General features: G+C 45.1%; 1 protein-coding gene across 3 annotated transcripts in view; it reads right to left on the reverse strand.

Annotated features, from left to right (window-relative positions):
* ULK4 (unc-51 like kinase 4) overlaps window positions 1-21,749 on the reverse strand; it is a 250,082-nt gene that overhangs the window by 143,255 nt on the left and 85,078 nt on the right. For all 3 annotated transcript variants that reach the window (XM_054729835.1, XM_054729834.1, XM_054729836.1), the window contains one exon: window positions 7,705-7,797. In XM_054729835.1, the coding sequence (XP_054585810.1) occupies window positions 7,705-7,797 (93 nt within the window). The remainder of the gene's footprint in view (window positions 1-7,704; window positions 7,798-21,749) is intronic.

Consider the following 21,749-nt stretch of genomic DNA (forward strand, 5'->3'; position numbering starts at 1 on the left):
GACCCTCATGATGGAAGCAGAGGGCAGCCAAGGAGCATTATGGGAGCCACGTGAGGCTGAAGATGACTGTGTGGAGGAACTGGGCCACTCCTAGAAGTAGATGCAGCACCACGACACTTAAAACAGTTCAACTTCGAAGTGGACTGTGAGGCCACCTGAGTTTCCTTAACAAGGTGGCTCTGCAGGGAGGGGCAAAGAACTAGGCACCAGGAGGAGGTCTGGATCCCAGGTTTGGTTGCTTTGAATTGATCCTGGGGTTTGGAGCACAAATTCCCTCCAGGGCCTAAAATGGAGACACGTCCAGGGTACTAATCACACCCTTTTGTTCTGTATTGCTAACTCCAGAGGGAATGCTTCCTCCCCTCCTTCCCCGCCCCCGCCCCCACCACCACCACCTACTTTACTCTGGGTCACTATTCCCTGCCCTGACCACCCCAGGCTAGGGACCAGCCCATGCCCTCCAGAGCCCAGAGAAATTACTCAAACTAGCTAACCCTCAACAAGCTTACCCACCCATCCACTTCTTCATTTGTAAACTACAATAAAGACTCTCACTTCCTCTGCCTCCATACTGCCCCTGGGGCTTCCTCCCAGGGCTCCCTGGGGCATGGTACGCCCCCTCCTCTTGGGATCTACGAGTCTATAGTAAAATATCTTTTCAAAGGCAGGTGTTTCCTGATCTTTGACCTCCCCAACCTGAATAATTCAAAAGCCTACATTTTAAAACACCCAGATGATCTCCAAAGTCCCATACAAGCTCAAAAATTCTAACATTTCTGCATTCACATGAATAAAGAAAAAAGGTGGGGGTCAGGGGTCAGGAAACATTTTCTGAAAAGGGCTAGATAGTAAGTAGTACAGGCTTTACCAGAAACAAGGCCTCTGTTTCATACCCATCTGTTGGTAAGTTTACGTTCTTTCTTTACGAACATAAACACCACTCTTACTGGGCAGGCCACACAAAACCAGGTTGCAAGCCAGTTGACCATGTGGGCCACAGCTGACCAATCTCTGCTTCAGATGACACGGGAAAGTCTACAGGCCTAAGGATGCCTTGAAAACACAAAAAGTCTTACTGAATCCCTACTCAGATTAACATCAATCTGCAATACATAACTGGGGAACCACCATTTGTAAAGGTAGACAACAAACCCAAATAGTAATCTGAAACCATCCACTTCTGACACAGAAATGGCTGCTAAGTGGTCATGTGACCATGAACTCACATCTGTGTGAAAAGAAAACAATGAGGAAAGATCACCTTGTTGAAATAACCATCCCACCTAGAGTCCAGTGAACGCAAACTCAACAGGGTCACAAACCAAAAGTCCTTTACAAGAAAAACACGTCACTGTTCTAATTCCCTTAGAGATTCTGGATTTCTAGAACCAGACAACAAGGCTAAGCGACTGAATGACCGGTCGCTATGATGTGCACTGACCACCAGGGGGCAGACACTGAACACTGGAGCTGCGCCCTGGTAGTCAGTGCGTTCCCACAGCAGGAGTGCAGCTCAGCTGACCAATGGGTGCCAGACGCCGTGCTCACTGCTGGCAAGTGCAGCTGCAGCAGCATGAGCCTCTCCCGCCCGCAGCAGCGCGGCGGCAGCAGCAGCAGGCACAGTAGGGCCAGAATGAGTGGGAGCGGCACAGCGCCAGGCCCGAGCTTGGGCTCCTCCCTGGCCACCTGCCGCTTCGCGCACTACTACATCCCTCGGGGGATGTCGCTAGATCCCTGCCTGGCCTGTGGGGATCAGACCTAAACCATCAGTCCAACATCCCCCAAGAGGTCCCAGATTGCGAGAGGGCGTAGGCCAGGCTGAGGGACCCCACCAGTGCACAAATCCATGCACTGGGCCTCTAGTAATATATGTACAGCCAAGTCTAAACTCTTCCTTTAGGATGGAAGATGCTATTTTACTAAGCTTTCAAAGACAGTTAACAATCGCTAATGGTAGAACCAAGAAAAAGTATTGAAAAATGAAAAACAAAATGCTAAACTTCCCAGAGTAAAACAAAATTTTATGCTCAGTCTCAGTGGAAGCGCACAAAGACCTCAGCCAGAGTGACAATTGGGACAATTTTAATTTAATTTCCAAATTCTGCTTAAGCAGTATTTAAGTCCCAATAATACATGTTGAACAAGTGTACAGCACTATAATCCTAAATTAAGGCAGAGAGAAGGGAAAACAAAAAACAAAATTAAACAAAGAAAGTTTTTGATTTGCAGGATGATGAAAGGAGCTCAAGATGTGCTCCGTATCTGAAATCTTTTACACTTGCTTTATCCCCGGAAATGACTCTACTAGTACTTTAGTAAAAAGTGCAGAAATGTACCCAATTTGAACAAGTGGCCAAGAACAACAAACATGGACGATGTCCATCAGGGAGGAAAGAGAAGGTGAGGATGGGTGCTCGGAGGCTCGGTGCTGCTGGAGAAACCCTGCATCTGATTCTGCAAGTGCGGGGAGAGAATGAATGGGAAAGCCCCGTCACAGTGACCCTGGAATAAAAATGGGAGCCTCGGGGACACAGAGATTCGCTTGCTTCTCATTATGAGGCTTTTTTTTAATTCCACAGCCACCTGGCGAAGCAGCAAATTATTTCTGGAGAAATCAATTCATTCTAATTTTAACAATTAAATTTCACTTTATTATAGCTATTTCACTCATCGAGATTCCATCAGAGGAAATACCTGCGGAAATTCAGCTCATTGAAGGAAAAAACACCTAACTGGCTTAACAACAGGAAGACATTTCCAGTGATTTGGGCTTTTTCTTTTATCAGACTACAAAGTGTCAACTAGAACCTATCAGAATACGGCAAAACCTAATTTTATTAAATATGTAAACTGAGAATAAAACACAATGGGAGCCCCCTGTGCCCGGGGTGTTGTCTGATAGCTCCCACAATTGCTATCCAACGTCAGACAAATACCACATTCTTTTCCTTATTGAAACTATTTTCCCCATTTCTTTGTAGGGTGTGGAGTTCTGGTTTCAATCCGCATCATCAAACATTTCTATCTTCTGTCAAAGGGGTTATCTTGTCTAGAATTCTTCCTTCAATATGCCTTCCTCTCCTCAGAATGAAAAGGAAGAAGAGAAGAGAAAAGAAGGGAGGATGAGGAAAAGGGGGAATGGTTTTACAGGATTTTCTGTAGACCATTTTCCAGCTGAGGGAACTCGGGTACAGAGAGGTTCAGCAACATGGCCAAGATCATACAACTGGTTGGGTTAGATCTTTTAGGTTCTCCCATAACCTCTGACCATGACTGTGCCTTTGAAGTCATTACCTCTCTCTATATAAAACCCTAATATCCAAATAGACCGAATGGTGGAACAACCGAACTGGTCACTATGATGTGCACTGATTACCAGGGAGCACACGTGGAACATGGGGGGCATCGGCAGCAGGCAGCAGAGCACAGAACATGGCGGGCATCGGCCGAGGCGGGATGGTGGAGCAGGTGAGCAGGGGCGCCAGACCAAGGCGGGGCACCAGTTGCTGTCATCGGGACAAGCCTCTGCTGGTTACTGAAAATTCTTTGCTCCCACATGCCGTGGTCCTGCCCAGCGCTTGCACCTGCTGCCAGCAACCAGCGCCGGCCCCGACTGCTCAGCGCCATCAGCAGGTGCGAGAGGCGGCTGCCAGCCCCGATCACCCCTGAGGGCTTCTCCACCTCCCCCTGCTCCTGAGGGGCAATCAGGGCAGCAGCCGCCGCTCACACTCACTGCCGGCACCAGCCCCACTCACACCTGCTGCTGGCGCCAGCCCCAATAGCTCCACGCCGTCAGTGGATGCGAGTGGGGCTGGCGCTGTCAGCACGTGGGAGCGGCAGAGGCAGGAGCAGGGCTGCTAGCAGAGAAGGGACAAGGGCCGTGGCGGGAGGGGCTGGGCAGGGGCGCAGAGGATGGGCCAAGACCCATCCTTGTGCCCACCGCAGCCTCGCAGCCCACAGTTCCTTTCAAGGTGCACAAATTCATGCACTGGGCCCCTAGTTGTTTCATAAAAGTCTATAGATAAGTCTCTCTTCTCCACTAAACTCTAAGTACCTTGAAGGTAAGACTTTCTCTTAATTATCACTTATCCTGGTTTTCACTCAGTAGTTGCTGATTAGATGTTGGTTGGATGGATGGATGAATGGATAGCCAAAAAAATGAATACAAAACCAGTGAGGGAAGTCGGTTGAAGTCTGTAAGGGCAGAAGTATTTCTCATTGAAGGTTACACCTTGGGTTCACATGGACTCCATTTAACAGACCCCTGAAATTTCATTCTTTTAAAAGACACTTGTGAATCTTGCCATAAAACAAACAGCTTTAACATTTTTCAAGCAAATTAAAATGATAATTCTTAGATAAGAGCATAAACATTTTTGGTTTTTTGCAGTTCAAGAAGAGAGCTATATTTTGCTCCAAAAGAACTCAAGAAGTTAAAATTTAATTTGTTTGCTAAGGAAGATTTGCCAAAACGAATTACCTCTTAATGGAAACAAGCTACTGGGGCACTGTTCTCTCCTCGAGCAACGGGTCGGTGCAACCTACTGTAAAATTAAGCAGAGAGAAAAGGGCAGTGCTCGGGGGAGTTTAACACATTCCTTCTAACAGTAAAATTGGACCAACGTGGTAAGCAATTTACCTTTCTGCTATAAACCCAATAATAGGCTAGAGTCACCAGGGCCATAGCGTTTTTTAAGAAAATCCCTGTCAGGTGCAATGCAGATTTGATCATGCTCTTGTTGCTTGAGGGGAACAGTAAATTCTCATTTGTACTATGACTAAGCTTTTGAAGGCTTCTTTATCTACTAAGAATCCTATAAGAATAAACCCAATAAGATAATAAATGCTTCACCTGACGTAGGATGGTTTAATGTTATTACTTGGCACTCTGAACTCTTAATGCTAAATTAAGATGAAAATCCTTCAAAGAACAGAATGCTGAAGAATCCAATAAATGAGTTACATTTATAACAAAAGGTTCATGGTTACTTTTATATTACTAGAAATCGATTTGGCCATAACAGTAAAGGAATTCTACTCTTAATATACACTTACAACCAAGCATTTTGCCTAAAACCCCTGCCACTAAGTCACTGGGGGAAATGTCATAGGTTAACATTGTACACACTTTCCAAAACGTGGGTGGGTGATACTCTTTTCAGGGTTAGGCCTAACTTTGGGATAAAATAAACAATTAAACATAGAACAGTCATAAAAATTGACCAAAAATAATTTAAAAAATTAGAAACATAACAAAAATATGATCTGATCACAATGCAATAAAAACTAGAAATTAAAAAGCAAGGGACCATTTCCATCTATCAGAATGGCAATGATGGACACTATAGACACTAATCTGATAAAGGTTTGGCACCAACAGGCCCTTTCCTATACTGCTGGTGGGGAGAACTAACATCCTAGACTGAGGCGATTCATCACCTTTCAAAATTACAAAAGCTCGGACTAGCGGTTCCCAAACTTGCTTGCACATGGCATCACCTGGGGAACTCAACATACCTGGTGCCTGTGTCCAGCCCTAGAGGTTGGATTTAATTGGCCTGGGCTGGGCCCTGCGTCTTTTCAGAAGATCCCCAGAAGATAACTAATGTGCAGACAAGTCTGGGAATTGTGGGCTTATATACCGTTGGTTGAAGCAAATCCAGTTCTCATTATTTATGCGACACATACATGTTCGCACGTGGTGAATGACCTATGGCATTAATTATAGCTTTGTTTTGTAATACCAAAAGATTAGGGACACAAAAATGTTCACCAAAGGGGGCTCGCTAAATAAATGCTGGATATTCACAAAGTGCAGTACTATGTGTCTCTCGGAAAGAGGTGCAGAAGTATGTGAAATACATCTCACTAAAGCCGCTATATATGCTTGAAGAGGTGCAGATGGTGTCGACAGCACACTCAAATCTACAGGAAAATTAACACACACGGTGGTAAGAGTGGCTATCTCTTAGGTGAAAGTTTGCTTTTCTCTGTATACCCTTTCAAATACTGACATTTGTAATATGTTATGTATTAACTCTTTAAAAATGTATTTTAAAATTAACATGACATAGAAAATCAACCAGGTCATATCACTATCCAGCCAACAGAATTTATAAGCCAGGATCCCAAGGGGCATGAGGGAATACTTTGGGATGACGCAAATACTCATCTTTATCGTGGTGGCGGCTGCACAACCTTATGTGTCTGTGGAAATAGACCTATATTCCTAAAATGAGTCATTTTTACTCTAGGTAAACTATACCTTGAAAACCTGACTTTAAAAACAAACAAAAAACACACTTTTTTAAAGACAACCTGACCTCTCGCACAATGCTGTGAGGAATATAAATAAACCAGTTTGGAAAGCTGCTCTGCTCTTGACCTCTGGAGCCGCACTCAAAACTGAGACGGGACAACTCCTACATTAACATCCAGCTTCACGAGAGAAGGCCCCGGAACAGAACGGGGAATCCAGAAAGAGACCTGCCGCGGCGGAGGTGGCTCAGTGGGGGTTGGGGAGTAATTAATTTCAGTTAACAAAATTCGTCAGGTATCTTTGTACTCAAAATTTATCTTGCCCTTTCAAACTGCTACATGGAATTGTGTACTACGGCTATAATATTAATTGAAAATTTTTTCTCATTAAAAAAACTAATTGCCCAGGTGGAAATCTGTGTGCCACATGACACAGGGATAATGAACAGGATACTATTGTGTGCTGCCCTTCGGAAATGAATGCGGCTGCTCACAGCAGAAGCAAATGGCCAGAGGGCTGCCTCCCCCCAGCACTGCAGACGGCCCGTGGGCCCCAGCACCTGGTACCCCAGTGAGTCAGTTACGCTGCGCCCCTGTGCACTGGCACACCCACGGGGAAGACTATTTGGGTCAGACTTCCCCCAGGATGATTCTCTCTACAAACAGTCTTTCTTGTTCACAGGTGACCACAGTGACGGGGCGCACTACTGTGCAGTACTTTCTGTGGTAGGAGAGCAGACCAGGGGACGCCCAGGTGACTGGGACTGGGACCAGTGCCTTAGCTGCTAAAGACCGACTGGCCACTCTACAGGTGCACCGCGCCTACAGATGGCCCTAACCCCAGCAGGCCCTCATAGGTCACTGATGCAGCTACAACCACTTTTCTTGTTTGAAAGCTAGGATACCTCCCCTTCTCTTCTCCTCTGTGGACCTGGGTGCCCTCAAACGAACTTCTTCACGAGACTGAAAGCTGTTGCCATTATCCTAGAAACTAGTTCCAAAAACTTGGCATCATTACACGCAGTATCTTCAATAAAGGCAAAAGCTCCCCATTACTTACCACAAGCGTTGTCAACTACATACAATGGTGGAAAGAGTATGCAAATACCGCAGCGATTTAATAAACTGTTCAATACAATATGAGGCAACAATTGACATTTTAAAGAGGATTATGTGTTAGTTTTTTCTTTTTAAATTCTTTAAGAATTTAAAGAGAAAAAACTAACACATCAAAAATGCCACAGGATGCCAACTCCAATAGGGGATAAAAAGATGACAAGACCCCAAACAGAATAAGTGACAGACATTACAAACCATAAAACATGAAAAATTACCACTCTGGCAACTCAAATGCTAGACTTGCAGAATCTCCTCATCTTTAACATTTGCAGAGCTCGTAAGTGCATCTCGTAGATGCGAAGCGAGAGAAAGGCCCGGGGTCTGTACCTGGTGAAGGCGGGGCTGTGCGCGGTCATCGCCACCAGCAGCTTCAGGGCGTAGGCCGGGACCGGGTCAGGCTCCGTGAGGATGTGCTCGTACCTGGAAGGACAGGTGATGGGAGAAGCGCTCAGCAATTCCTCCCTGGAACTCTCCTCTCCGCAACAGAAACAAGATGCTGCCAGGTGCACACGTCTGACAGAGCACAGATGCCGAAATAAAGGTCCGGGCTCCCGAGCCTGCGCCGGCCAAGGGGACAAGGACACTGCCCGCCTCCCAGTGTTGTGGGAAGTTCAATGAGACAATCCACTTGGGGCCATTAGGATTGAGCTGCCCGCACAGCAGGGAACTTTAACATTAGGCATCTGGGCCAGGGGTCCCCAAGGCGACCTGCACACCCAGAGATTTGCTACGGGACTCACAAGACTCCCATACGGTCAGAGTCAGGATGAAGATTTAGTACATTAGCCCCCTTACTCAAGGCGGGTATGTTCCAAGACCCCCTGGGGATGCCTGAAGCGGCACACACTACTGAACCCTATACATACCATGGTTGTTTCCTATACATACATATACACCGTCTGTGGCTTCTCTTTGGCATATCCAAACTGCCAGCATCACTGCCCACACTCTTTGGGGCCATCATTAAGGAAGAAGACCAGGGTGACGTGAACATGGGCGCTACGATACAGCGAGAGTCCGCCTGCTAAGCCATGGTCACTAAGTGACTAACGGGCAGGCAGAGTGTAGAGAGCGGACGTGCTGGACAAAGGGAGATTCGCATCCCCGGGGACAGTGCAAGACGTCATCACACTGCTCAGGACGGCACGCCACCTAAGACCTGTCATTGTTTACCCTGGAATTTGCCCTTTAATATTTTCGGACCCTGGTCGCCCAAGGGTAGCTGAACGTGTGGAAGGTGACACCACAGATAACGGGGCTACTGTGTAGCAGCGCAGCAAAGACGCACAGCTGAGTCTGAGGGAGAAGGCGCAGGCGGGGTCTGGGGGGTGCTGGGCACAGACCTCCAGGGGCTCTCCCTCTCCCACGAGGGGTGACACGGAGCACTCTCTCTTCCTAGCCACAAAAATGCAGCACGTGTATACGTGTGTGTGTGTGTGTGGTGTGTGTGTGTGTGTGTGTGTGTGTGTGAGAGAGAGAGAGAGAGAGAGAGAGAGAGAGAGAGAGAGAGACAGACAGACAGACAGACAGACGTTTCTGTCCAAGGAAGCCCAGTAGAGTCTCCAGTGACCAAGGTTTTTACTGGGGGCTGGTCACGGAGGCAACCTCTGTCTAACGAGTATCCAAAGCCCAGACGCGCACAGGAAAGCAGGGGTTCACCATAAACCATGCTGTTTGCCCAGTGTGGGCACCGTCGACTAGCCTGGCAGGTGAACGGTCACGGGGAGCACCCCGAGAGTCACCTCTCAGGTGCCAGCCGTGGGCCGTCCTGCACGCAGGCCTGGAGAAGGATGGCAGTCTCCGGCTGCTGTGTTAACTCTCCCCACAGCATTCTTATTAAAACCTAAAAATCTGAAATGAAAATCACTGCCAGAGAGAATCGACTCAAAAGTTCGTTATCGAAGAGTTCCCACAGCGAGGCTGGGACTGCGCGCCCATGTTACTCGCTGGGCAGAGGCTGGTTCACATGTGGTGTGGACCTAGTTAGGTTCAGCTGCCCCGTGGACAGCTCCATGCAGATGCTTAAGTGTTGGATGAACGAATGGACGGACGGATGGGTGGGTGGATGGCCGGACAGATGGACAGATGAACATACAAATGAACAAATTAACTAACCCATCAACTATGACTTAACTATATGGAAACACCAACAACTAGAGGCAGCTAACTATCTCCAGAAAATCCAAAATGTATCTTTAAAAACCCATGACATGAAGCAGATGCTGCTCATGGAGAGAATGGGCCCCCAGCTTACTCACAGCCTGTTCACTCTCGTGTTGAAAATCGTTGTCTAACAAGCCTAGTTAAGCAGCCCCTGAGCCACAGCCATTAAAAAGGAGCCAAGTAACGGGAGGCGAGGGACCGGTACAGCAAGGCAGCCTGAGAGTTACCACCAGGACTTGAAAGCCCAGGAAAAACCAGAGAGCAAACCCGGACTCCACACAGCGGACGGGGCATCGGGCGCAGAGGAAACCGCTGCCGGTGCCTCCAGGGGCCCAGCGGGCCAGCACACGCCACGATGTTCAAAATGGGGCAGTGGGTCAAGAAAAAGTTCAGCTGGGGAGGGCTCTGCTTAGGGAAGTGGGAAGAACCATGTTTTAGAAAGTCTTCTTATGAAATATTTTAAAATTATGGCAATGAAAAGATTTGCCCATGTCGGACAGATGAAACACAAAATACCAGATCATTCGTAACAAAGTCATAAACAAAATATTAAGAAATCAAAGGAGAACCGTGTATTTAAATGAGTTAGCACAACCAAGCATAACTAATTTTAGAAATGAAAAAAGTCAAATTTAGGAAAAACAACACATTTTATCACATGAATAAAACAAAAATCAAAGAAACTTTTTTAAAAGTGATAAAAATTCACCTGACATTTGAATTGACCTTTTTTTAAAAAAGGAACAACTCAGCATACTAGAGAGAAATCATTTTTCCTTTCTGGAACAGTCTTACAAAATACAAAGCCCTGCCTGGCCGGCCTGGCTCAGTGGTTGAGGCGTCAACCTATGAACCAGGAGGTAATGGTTCAATTCCCGGTCAGGGCACTTGCCTGGATTGCGGGCTCGATCCCCAGTTGGGGCGTGCAGGAGGCAGCTGATCAATGATTCTCTCTCCTCACTGATGTTTCTCTCTCTCTCTCCCCCTCTCCCTTCCACTCTGAAATCAATAAAAAAAAATATTATAAATAAATCAATCCTAGGTTGGCAGTACCGAAGACTACCTTCTGGTTCGATGACTTGCTAGGACTCACAGAACCCAGAAGCGCTGTGATTCTCCGGAGAGGGGCAAACCACTGTGACAGGATTCCACCAAATCAGCCAAGTGAGAGGCGCACAGGGTGGAGTCCAGGAGGGACCAGGCACAAGCTTCCCGTTGGCCCCTCGCAGTGGAGTGGTGTGGACAGGCCTTACTCCTCCCAGCAACCAAGTGTGACAACGCGCATGGTCTCCTGGCGGCCAGGGCAGCGCCCTGGAGCACTGTGTCCAGGGTTTTATTTGGGGTCACAGGGGCATGGGGCGCCGGTGCGGCTACCTGTTACTCTCTCCAGCCCCTCTGGAGGTCCCCTGACACAGTGTGGCCGAGGCCGGCTGTAATTTACATTGCTGATGGAAGCAATCTGACCAGATTCCAGGCCCCGAGGACACTGAGACCCTCTTATCGGGCAGCACATTCCAGAGCCTCAGAAGTTATCTCCCAGACAGCAGTCGAGGGCCAGTTACTTTATAATGTGCAGGATTCGAATACCCCCACATCTGCTAACCCAGTCCTTCCGGACACACATCCTTCATAGGGAAACTGAGGACTGGTTGAAAGGGAGGCATTAATGAGAGAGAAGAATGAGCTCTTCTACTGCTTCCCAGGGTTTAGAAACTGTCAGCTGGAGAATTTCACCTGAAATGGGGGTGAGAAACTCCCACTCACACACCCCAGATAACCAGCTCCCCACCCCCACTCCCAGACTTCGCTGAATCCCCCAGGAAAAGACCACAAGCCCAGGAACTTTTAAAAGCTTCTGACATGCCTGTGTGGCAAATGTAAAATGTGGACAACTAGTGAGACACATACTAGAGAAAATCTCAATAGCACTAAAACATGTACTAAAAGTCTTAACTAGAACATGTAGAATCTAAATTTAAAAACACTGATGAGCCCAGCTGGTGTGGCTCAGTGGTTGAGCATTGGCCTATGAACAAGGAGGTCACGGTTGGATTCCCAATCAGGGCACATGCCTGGTTGCAGGCTCGATCCCCAGTAGGGGGCGTGCAGGAGGCAGCCGATTGATGATTCTCTCATCATTGATGTTTCTATCTCTCTCCCTCTCCCTTCCTCTCTGATATCAATAAAATATATATATATTTTTTTTTAAAGAAAAAGAAAAACACTGAGGAAACATTACTGACTGAAACACAAATGTGTTGAGGTTGTGTGCGGCTACCTAACCTTGAAACAGGAGGGAAGAAGGAAGTCTATACCAGCCTGTGCATGAGAATTTTTGCAAAGAATATTGCTATGTTTTTCTCCCCTTAGAAAATGAAGGGTAGCCGAGACCGGTTTGGCTCAGTGGATAGAGCGTCGGCCTGCGGACTGAAAGGTCCCAGGTTCGATTCCGGTCAAGGGCATGTATCTGGGTTGCGGGCATGTCCCCAGTGGGGGGTATGCAAGAGGCAGCTGGTCAATGTTTCTCTCTCATCGATGTTTCTAGCTCTCTGTCCCTCTCCCTTCCTCTCTGTAAAAAATCAATAAAATATATTAAAAAAAGAAAAAAAAAGAAAAGAAAATGAAGGGTAAAATTCACAGCAGACTTGTTCCGAATACAAATATTGAGTATTTTGAATGTATTTTAATCAAAGAAAGGTTTGTAACAGGCAGCAAGAACTAGCCAAAACGATGCTGTGATTTATTAGTTTGTCTTCCAAGGAGAGATAAAGCAGCTGAACTGGTAATAATTGGACCTCGCGCTCTTCTGAATGCCACTTGGCAGGAAAACACAGACACAAAACAAAGATAAGCCAGGGCTCCTAGAAGGGCTTCGCAGGAGGGTGGCCAGCGAGAAGCTGCCCACCTGACAGACCGGCCCTGGAGAGGAGGACTCCAAGGGCATGGGCCCGGCCAGAGTGACATCACCGTCCACATCAGAGCACGCTGTCCAGGTGGTGGCCCAGACCCCACTCTCCCACTTTTAGGGTCCTCCCCAAACCAAGGGCCTTTGCTAGGTCCCAAACAGCTGGAGCCCAGCCAGGACAAGCCATGCATCCTAAATTCACATCTATCCCGACGGAGAGGAAGCGTCCGAAAGTCACCTGCAGGGACCCAAGGGAGGGACTCTCTCCTATCTTGTCAAGTACCTGGAGCAAGCAGCGTCCAGTTAGGCAGGCTGCAGGAAACTGACACCGCCTGCGTGGATAACTCGGAATTACTGAGAAGCTGTTCTGGGGACGTAGCTCGAGAATTGGCCACGCAGAAAGAAGAACCTGTTTTCCTGGGTGGTGGGGGGCCCGGAGGTCGGGCGGAAGCACCGTGTCATAAGGATCCACTCTGTTGGGATCAAGCCACAGACTCACGTTTCACATCTCCATGAAGTGGACTCTGAGAATTTGGGGGGAAAGAGTGAGTCCAGATTATCCAAGAAACTCTAGGGAAAATACAATGAGGAAGATTCTAAATAAAAAACTAAAGTACTTTGCAAAACCACGATAATTATGACCCAAAGGGAGAGATCAAGAATACAATATAAATTAAAAGGAAAGAAAGGTGGCAACACTGGACAAGAAAGTAATCTTAGAAAGGGAGTGGGAAAGAACGGTCAGGCCACATCTTATAAAAGTGCATTGGCAATAAATAAAAAAATCTAAGCAAAAACTGTGTAAATCTGTAAATATTTACAATGCGTAAATATTCACATTTTCTTGGGTGAGAAGACCTCTATAACATCACAACAAATAGAAGTGAATTAAAAAAACTTGCTTTTTCAGGGCAAGTTTTTAAATACTACATATTTCTCAATGGCAAACCACCATAAATAAATCAAAAGAGGGAAAAATTTTTTGCAGAATGTTGGTAAAAGAGCTGATATTCTTAATATATAAAGAGTTATTGCAAACCAATAAATATCCCACCAGAAAAGAGGACAAAATCCAACTAAGAAGAGTATCAGTGGCCAAAAAGCATGGGGAGTGGAAATGATCAGCTCACTAACACCTGAAGGAATGACTGCGAGTCCAGCTGACAAGGAAGAGCAACACGGGTCGTTTCACAAAGTAAAGCTGGTCACGCAAGCTGGTTGTCATCGTTGAAAATAATTTGCCAAAACATATTCAAAAGCCCTTACCATGTACTTAATTTTTAACACAGTGACTCTACCCCCAGACATTCAACAAAATGAATAAGTCTGCACCCAAAGATGTAGTGCTGAAAATGGTCTTTGTAGCCATCTCTTTAATAGTGAAACACTGGGAAAGCCTAGATGATCAGGAACTGGGAGTTGTTTAAATGATTTCCGGTGCATTTATAAATGTAGGGGTAAGTAGATTGCAAGATAGTCAAATAAGTTGTGTTATATAAACACATATACCTAGATGATTGATAGATAGATATAGATATTCCCAGTATGATGTCTGGGAGTAGGGAGTTCTAAGGAGAAACTTAAAAGAAGCACTAAGTAAACCTCACCAGAGATGGAGAAAATGTAGGGGAGCAGGCAGATGTTGGCATGAAATGGTAGACAAGAAGCAAAACACTGAGTGTCTTGGATGGCTGGGTAAGTATGTTCATGTTACTTTCTTCTTTTGTTTGCTTGGGGATTTGTTGCTTTTAATCCTCATTTGAGGATATTTTTTCCACTGATTTCTAGAGAGAGTGGAAGGGAGAGGGAGAGACAGAGAGATACACCGATGTAAGAGACACATCGATTGGTTGCCTTCACATGCCTGACCAGGGCCGGGAGCCTGCAACCGAGATACATGCCCTTGACCAGAATCAATCCCAGAACCCTTCAGTCTGCAGGCCAACGCTCTACCCACTGAGCCAAACTGACTTGGGCTGCTACAGTGACTTTCTACAACCTATACGTGTAAACGTTTCTGAGCAAGGGAATGATGAAGAAGGCAGTGTGATCAAATGTGTATCTAACAGCATGCAAGAGGGAGCTGAGGCCTAAAGAGCGGCTGGAGATGTGTGGGTTAGATAGAGAGCAGGCTGCCAAACAAAGTGTGGAGGTGGCCTCTACCTTTGGGGAAGGCAGAGGCGTTCCCCTGGATGGCTGTAAGAAAGGGGTAGATAGCTTACTCTTTGGGGCATTTTCTGTAGAGTCTTCTCCAAAATTCAAAGTAGGTAATATCGTTAGTCAACTCCAAAATTTTATAAAATGAGAGTGGGTATAAATCAATTTAGTAGTCAATATTTTGATATCTTTCCTGTCTTGTGATTTTATGTAGCCTGAGTTCTATATCATACTGCTGTCTTGCACAAATGCATAGGTATTTAAGTATATCAGTAGTTAAATGGATACATAAGTGGATGGAGAAATAGACTTGTGGGTAGAAAGACTGATAGATTAGAAGATAGATAGATAGATAGATAGATAGATAGATAGATAGATTTTTTAAAGTGAAGAGATAGATACTTCAAAGTATTAAATTTTACTTCAGACATAAGCCCTCATCTCTTCTGAACTCTTCAATAAACTCAACAGCAAATTTTCATTATAAAGATATGAAAGGCTAAGAGAAACAACTTCAAAAAATCAACACTCAAGGTTTACAAATTTGGATAATTTGGAGTTAATAAGGATATTCTTTCATCCCAATCAGAATAATTCTAGCATCCTAATTCTCTGGATAACATTATGATGCTTCTTTCTGGTGTAAAAATATCTGACTTAAATTTTATCTACAAAAAAAATAAATAAATTCCTAAGGAAAGGCTAAAAATGAAATACTCCCGACTACTCTGATTGCCATCAAAGACGGCCAAGTTCATGCCTATGTTGACATAGAATACTTGTAGTTAAGGGATGCAATATAGAACCATTGAATGTCCCCTTGACCCACCAGCATAGAAACCAAACGCATGACTTTTGCTGGACATTATTCCAGAGGCAGATAAACAACCCTACAGTGTGTTGCCATCGAAAGGGTAAGACAATTCTCATCTGTAAGGAACATGATTCTCAGATTCTGAAAAACAAAGCCTTAGCCGTTTATGGAGTCATTATGGCGCTGATAATTGTACAGGCCACCGGAGAATAATAAAAGGGAAAGACAGTGCTCATTTTCCCCAGGAGGGAAATGCTGAATGCCATATTGTCATAAAAAACATTATCAGCACATTTATATCAGCATGATCTCTTTTCAATACAAAACACTCGAAGAAAGATGCACACTAAAATCCTCGTCGGCGAATGGTTCCAGTCACCAAAGGCAAACTGCACAGCAAATGTTTCCCACGGCTGCCACCTGGCTTACGGCCTTCCCTGACTGTCCCACCAAACACAGCCCCTCCCTTGTTCGCCTTACTGTCGCGCTCTGTCCCCTTACTCGGTTCCCTTTTTCTTCACAGCTCTCACAATGAACTGAAATCATCCTCTATATTTATGTGTTTACTGCTTTGTCTTACCCCTGGAACGTAAGCTCAGTGAGAGGCAGGAATTCGACCTTGCTCACAATAGTACTCAATATATGTATATTTATTGAATGAATTAACTAAGAAAGAAAGGAGGGAAGGGGGTGGGGGAAAGGACTTCAAACATCATATGCATAATCACACAACGTAGTACAAATTATATTACTTACATTTGTAGGAATATTAAAATTTCCTCTTCCCCAAAATAACAATGGTGTGTCTCCTGAGTGAGGAACCCAGTCCAATCCACAGTTAAATACTGCAAGAGAAATACCCTCCCTTATGTAACAAACCCCCTCAAACCCCCCAAAAATGTTCAAACAGTCAGCAAAAGACTGCTTCAGTACTAAGATTTCACTGATAATGACTTCGATATTAAACTTCTGAGAGGTGCCAATTTTAATTAATAAGGTCACTCTGGGCTTAAGTTCCATTAAAGATTGCCTCTTCTCTTCGGCATGAACCTTTAAAATTAAATCCTTCTCCCTGTTGAAGACAACGTCATGGTAATTTTCTGAGGATGTATGGTTCTTTCTTCCCAGAAAACAAACTTTTCCTCATTGTTCATACAGATAACTCAGATATATTATTGGCACTCCAACTATCTTGAAGAGAGGAGGAGAAACTAAAAGAAGGAAGGGGAGGAGAAGGAAGTGAGGACAGGGCCAAGTCGTGAATATGAATATATTCGGATCAAGACTCAGATTAATTACCAATGACCAACATCACCAACTTTAACATGCATAGTTTCCTCAAGCTGGAGGCAGGAGAGAGAAATTGCAAATATGAGGGAGGTTTGGCAAACTCTTGCTGACTTGAAGAGGGAGGGGCCATGAGAAGACACGTGGCCACCTAAAGGAACATAAGACAGCACAGAACAAGGACTTCTGTTCCACAACTAAGTACTGGGTAAGAAGACTGCAGAATCTCAGAAGGAAGGTGGGGAGGGTGGGTGGATGGGAAGTGATCAACCAAAGAACTTGGATGCATTTATGCATATCCTATGGACACTGACAACAGGGTGGTGAAGGCCTGGGGTGGGGGGCAGAGGTGGGCTAGAAAAAGTCAATGGGGGGAAAAAGGGAACACATGTAATACTTTCAACAATAAAAAAATTTTTTTAAAAAAAGTACTGGATGGGATAATGGTCTCAGAGAAACAGAACAAATGGCATATCGGAGTCCTAACCCAGGACGTGTGAATGTAACCCTATTTGGAGAAAAGGTCTTCGCATGTAGTTAAGGATCTCAAGATAAGATCATCCTGGATTTAGGGTAGGCCTCAAATATAATGACAGATATCCTTATAAGAGAAAGACAGAGGCAAATCTGAGACAGACACACAGAGGAGAAGGTCAAGTGAGGACTGAGGCAGCGACTGGGGTGACGCTGCCATAAGCCAAGGATGGCGGGCAGCACCAGAAGCCAGGAGAGAGGCGTAGATTCTAGGTCAGACTCCAGAAGTAACCAACTCTGCTGACACACTGATGCCAGACTTCTGATCTCCTGAACTGGGAAAGAGTACATTTCTGCTGTTTTAAGCCAGTCCGTTTGGGGTCATTTGTTACTGCAACTCTAAGAAACTAATACAAACTACGAGGAACGATTGTGCCACCAACCTGAATGAGCTGGGAAGCAGATTTCTCCCAGGCTTCAGACCAGGACTCGTCCTAGTGGACAGACACCTGGTTTAGGCAGCATGAGCTCCGCAGCAGAGAACCAAGTCCCACGGGATCTGTGGGCCTCTGGCCTCAGGAGCGTGACTTAACAAACAGATGTTGATGTAAGCCACTGAGCGTGTTCACATCAGTGAATACTAACAAGCCAAAGTTAAAGTTTCGATGGTGAGCATCCTTTTCTTGGAAATGCCCTGGAGTAGCATTTCAAAATTGTGATCAAAGGAACACTAGAGTTCCGGGAGATGTTAATAGATAGCCCACGGGAAAGAGTGTCCGAAGGTCATCTAATTTTTAGAAACGCTGAGCTGTGGAAAGTTAAATGTGTGCACTGAGAAACTCACAAGCAGAGGAACAGGAAGCACATAAAATGTCCCAGAAGACACGTGTCCACGTGTCCCCAGGCAGGCTGATGAACATGGAGGAAGCCCACGGTGAATAAAGGTGGCCTCGATACTTATTCAATTTATACTTAAGTAACATTTTTATTTGCATGACTTACAAACTCCTTCGGTTAAAAAAATTATTACTAATGTCTGAAATATTTGGCTCTACCCGACAGTACATTCCATAAAGGCAGTGGCTGGGCCTGTCCTGGTCACTATTATATTCCAGCAACGAGAAATATGCCAATGAAATAAGACACATTCAATTAGTGTCCATGAATATCAAATGGGCCGGTGGAGAGAGAGAACATTCTCTCCCAAGCTCATATCACGCAACTCTCACGTGCAGTCTCTGCTGGAAAGAAGCTGGTCAGTTTGCTGCCAACTCCTCTGCCTCTTCCACCTTCTGGCTTCCCCCGTTCTTTCCTGGGGTGCCCACTCGCTTTCTATCCAATCACACCCAGGTTTCATAACTCAAATACCACCTCCCTATCAATGGTAGTAAAATCCTCTACGTACAAAAGGCACAAATACTTGTAACTAAAGTTCATCTCTTTAGAAAGCAAAGCATGCACACTGAGAAGAGGCAATGGGTCTCTGATGTTAACTCATAGTTTATAGAGTCATGCATGGTATTTATGATAGGTACGGTGATGTCAACCTGACCGGGTCACAGGATACCCAGACGGTGGGTCAGACGTCACTCTGGGTGTGTCCCGGGTGTTCCTGGGGAGATTAATGTGTGAGTCAGCAGACCAGGGAAGCAGTGGCTCTCCCTAACGTGGGTGGTCCTCACCAATTACACGGAAGACCTAAAGAGAGCAAAAAGGCTGAGGACGAGGGAACTCCTGCTGCTCCCACTGCCTCCTGCTGGGACCCTGGTCTTTTGCTGCCTTTGGACTTGAAACATCAGCTCTTCTTGGGTGTCCAACCTGCCAGCCTTCAGACTGGGCCTTACACCAAAGGCTTTTCTGGGTCTCGGGCCTTAGACTCAGATTGGGACTTCTCAGCCTTCATAAGCAAGTGAGCCAATTCCATACAATAGATCTCTCTCTCTCTCTCTCTCTCTCTCTCTCTCTCTCTCTCTCTCTCCATATATATATATATATATATATATATATATGTATATATATATATATATATACATATATATATGTATATGTGTGTGTGTGTGTGTGTATGCATCCTATTTGTTCTGTTTCTCTGAAAACCATATCTAATATTTAGTTTAATAAGGTATTTATTCTCACCACTGAGTTTTCATTCACATCACACAACAGTTCTGATAAGCACCTTGAACACAGGTATTACATGGTCTTTAACAAGATTAAATTGTTATCCTTCCTTAAAATTTTGCCCGAGCTAATAGAAAAGACATCCCCTCTTTCCCTGGGATCAGCGCCAGGAGCCGTTTCCCAGCAAGAAGGAACCTCTCTGAGAGCAAAGCCACGCAGGAGTGGGCCGACGGAGCGATGGAGACACACGGTTCTGCAGAAATGAACTCAAACCTCGAATCCAGCTTTGTGTGATGCCCTGGACTTCTCAGTGAGTAAATAATTCTTTTCCCAGTTAGAGTCCAGTGTTATTATTTGCAAATAAAATACTCTGAACTAATACAACACTCTCCTGTAAAAAAGTGGGGGGCCGTGAAAAGCCTGTCGCCTTGGCTTTATCCAAAGTGTTCAGGTCAAAAAAGGATCAAAATGTTAACAAAATTAAAAGTCCTGTCGGTAGTATACCTACAGTAGTCCCCCCTTATCCACAGTTTCGCTTTCTGCGGTTCCAGTCATCTGTGGTCATCTGCGGCTGAAAATATTACATGAAAAATCCCCGAAGCAATACTGAAGTGTTAATTTGTGTGCCGTTCTCAGTAGCAAAACAAATTCTTGCACCAGAAACGTGAATCCTCTTTTGTCCCGAGCATCCACTCCGTGCAGTCTACCCACCTGTCAGTCACTTAGTGGCCACCTCTGTCATCAGGCTGACTGTCACAGTATGGCAGTGCTGTGCTCAGGGAAGCCTTATGTTACTAACAATGGCCCCACAGCGCGGGAGATGCTGGCAACTGGGACATGGCACAGAGAAACCACAAAGCGCTTCCTTTAAGGGTAAAAAGGTCAAAGTTCTCAACTTAGTCAGGAAAGGAAAAAAAAAAGCATTTGCTGTGGCTGCTAAGAGCTATGGTAACAACAAATCTTCTATCCATGAAATTGGGAAGAAAGAACGAGAAATTCGTGCCTGTTTTTGCAGTCGCACCTCCAACTGCAAACGTTACCGCCACAGGGGTGGTAAGTGCTCAGTTAAGAGGGAAAAGGTGCCTGCCGGTGTGGCTCAGCGGTTGAGCGTCGACCTGCGAACCAGGAGGTCATGGTTCAATTCGTAGTCAGGGCACACGCCCGGGTTGTAGGTTTGATCCCCATTGGCATCCCATTGATGATTCTCTCTCATCATTTATATTTCTCTCTCACACTTTTCCTTCCTCTCTGAAATAAATTAAAAAAAAAACCTTTTTTTAAAAAAAAAAAAAAAAGGGAAAAATTTGGGGGTGGAAGACACACATAGAAAACATGTTCTGATGGATGGCAACCATTTGCACCAGAAAGTATTGAGCCTGTATCAGCAAGGGATCCCCTGAGATGAATGACACCAGGCAGTTTCTGCACCGAAGGATGGTTGTACAGACACAGGAACAGGCTTGGACTGGGAAATATAAAAGCTGCCGGAGAGGCTGCGTCTGCCAATGAAGAAGCTGCTGCGCGTTGCTGACAGAGTTGAAGGAGTGGATTGGGGTTCAGGGCTATCCTCCATAGGATCTTGGAACTTATCTATCCCTTGCAGATAAGGGGCTACAACATTTTCCAAATTGAAGCAGATGCCATAGAGTTCCTATAAACTAGAAACTTCGTAATTGTAAGCCATTATATTTACATACTCACTAAAGAACACGAGTTTTCCATTATTAGCGATTCTAAACTTACAATTACCAAGAGTTATCTTCAAAAACCAAACTTCTTGCCAGGGCTTCCAGTTTTCCAGAGTTAAAGTTAAATGAATACATTATCTTTCATTTTTTAAAAATTGTACTAACACTGATTGAGCCCTCTCTGTATCTGCCAGGCAAGCAGTCAGCATTATACATTTAATGGCACCTCACTTCGGTGAAGTACGTACTATTGCTATTATTATACCATTATAATCTGCATAGGAGAGATTCTAATAATGGACCTAATAATAATATCAATAGTGCTAAACATCTGTCAAGAGGGTACTATGTCCCACACACTGTACAAAGTGTCTTAAAAGAAGTATCCTGTTTAATAATTTCCTGAGTCAGGTACTATTATCCCATTCTACAGATGAGGAAACTGAGGCTTAGAGAATGAAATGCAGAGCAAGACCTGCGCTTCGCATCAGAATCCATCTACAGCTTTGGAAGTACCCCACACCACATCCCAATGAATCCCATGCTATTATCCAAAGTGCATTTCAAGTTGCTTAATGACACCTGAGGTCGTCTAACATCACTCTTGTTCCTGAATTGTCATGTGGCTCACATCTGTATTTTCCTCTGTAATTCCTCATCTCTAGAAAAGGTGAGGATGCACAGTGAAGGAAATACATAGTCATCCCAACTCAAACCAATAAAACAGGAACCCTAAATTATAGACTTACTGCTTTTTATTTTA

This window comes from Eptesicus fuscus, chromosome 18 (assembly GCF_027574615.1).
Source record: "Eptesicus fuscus isolate TK198812 chromosome 18, DD_ASM_mEF_20220401, whole genome shotgun sequence".
Lineage (NCBI taxonomy): Eukaryota > Metazoa > Chordata > Mammalia > Chiroptera > Vespertilionidae > Eptesicus > Eptesicus fuscus.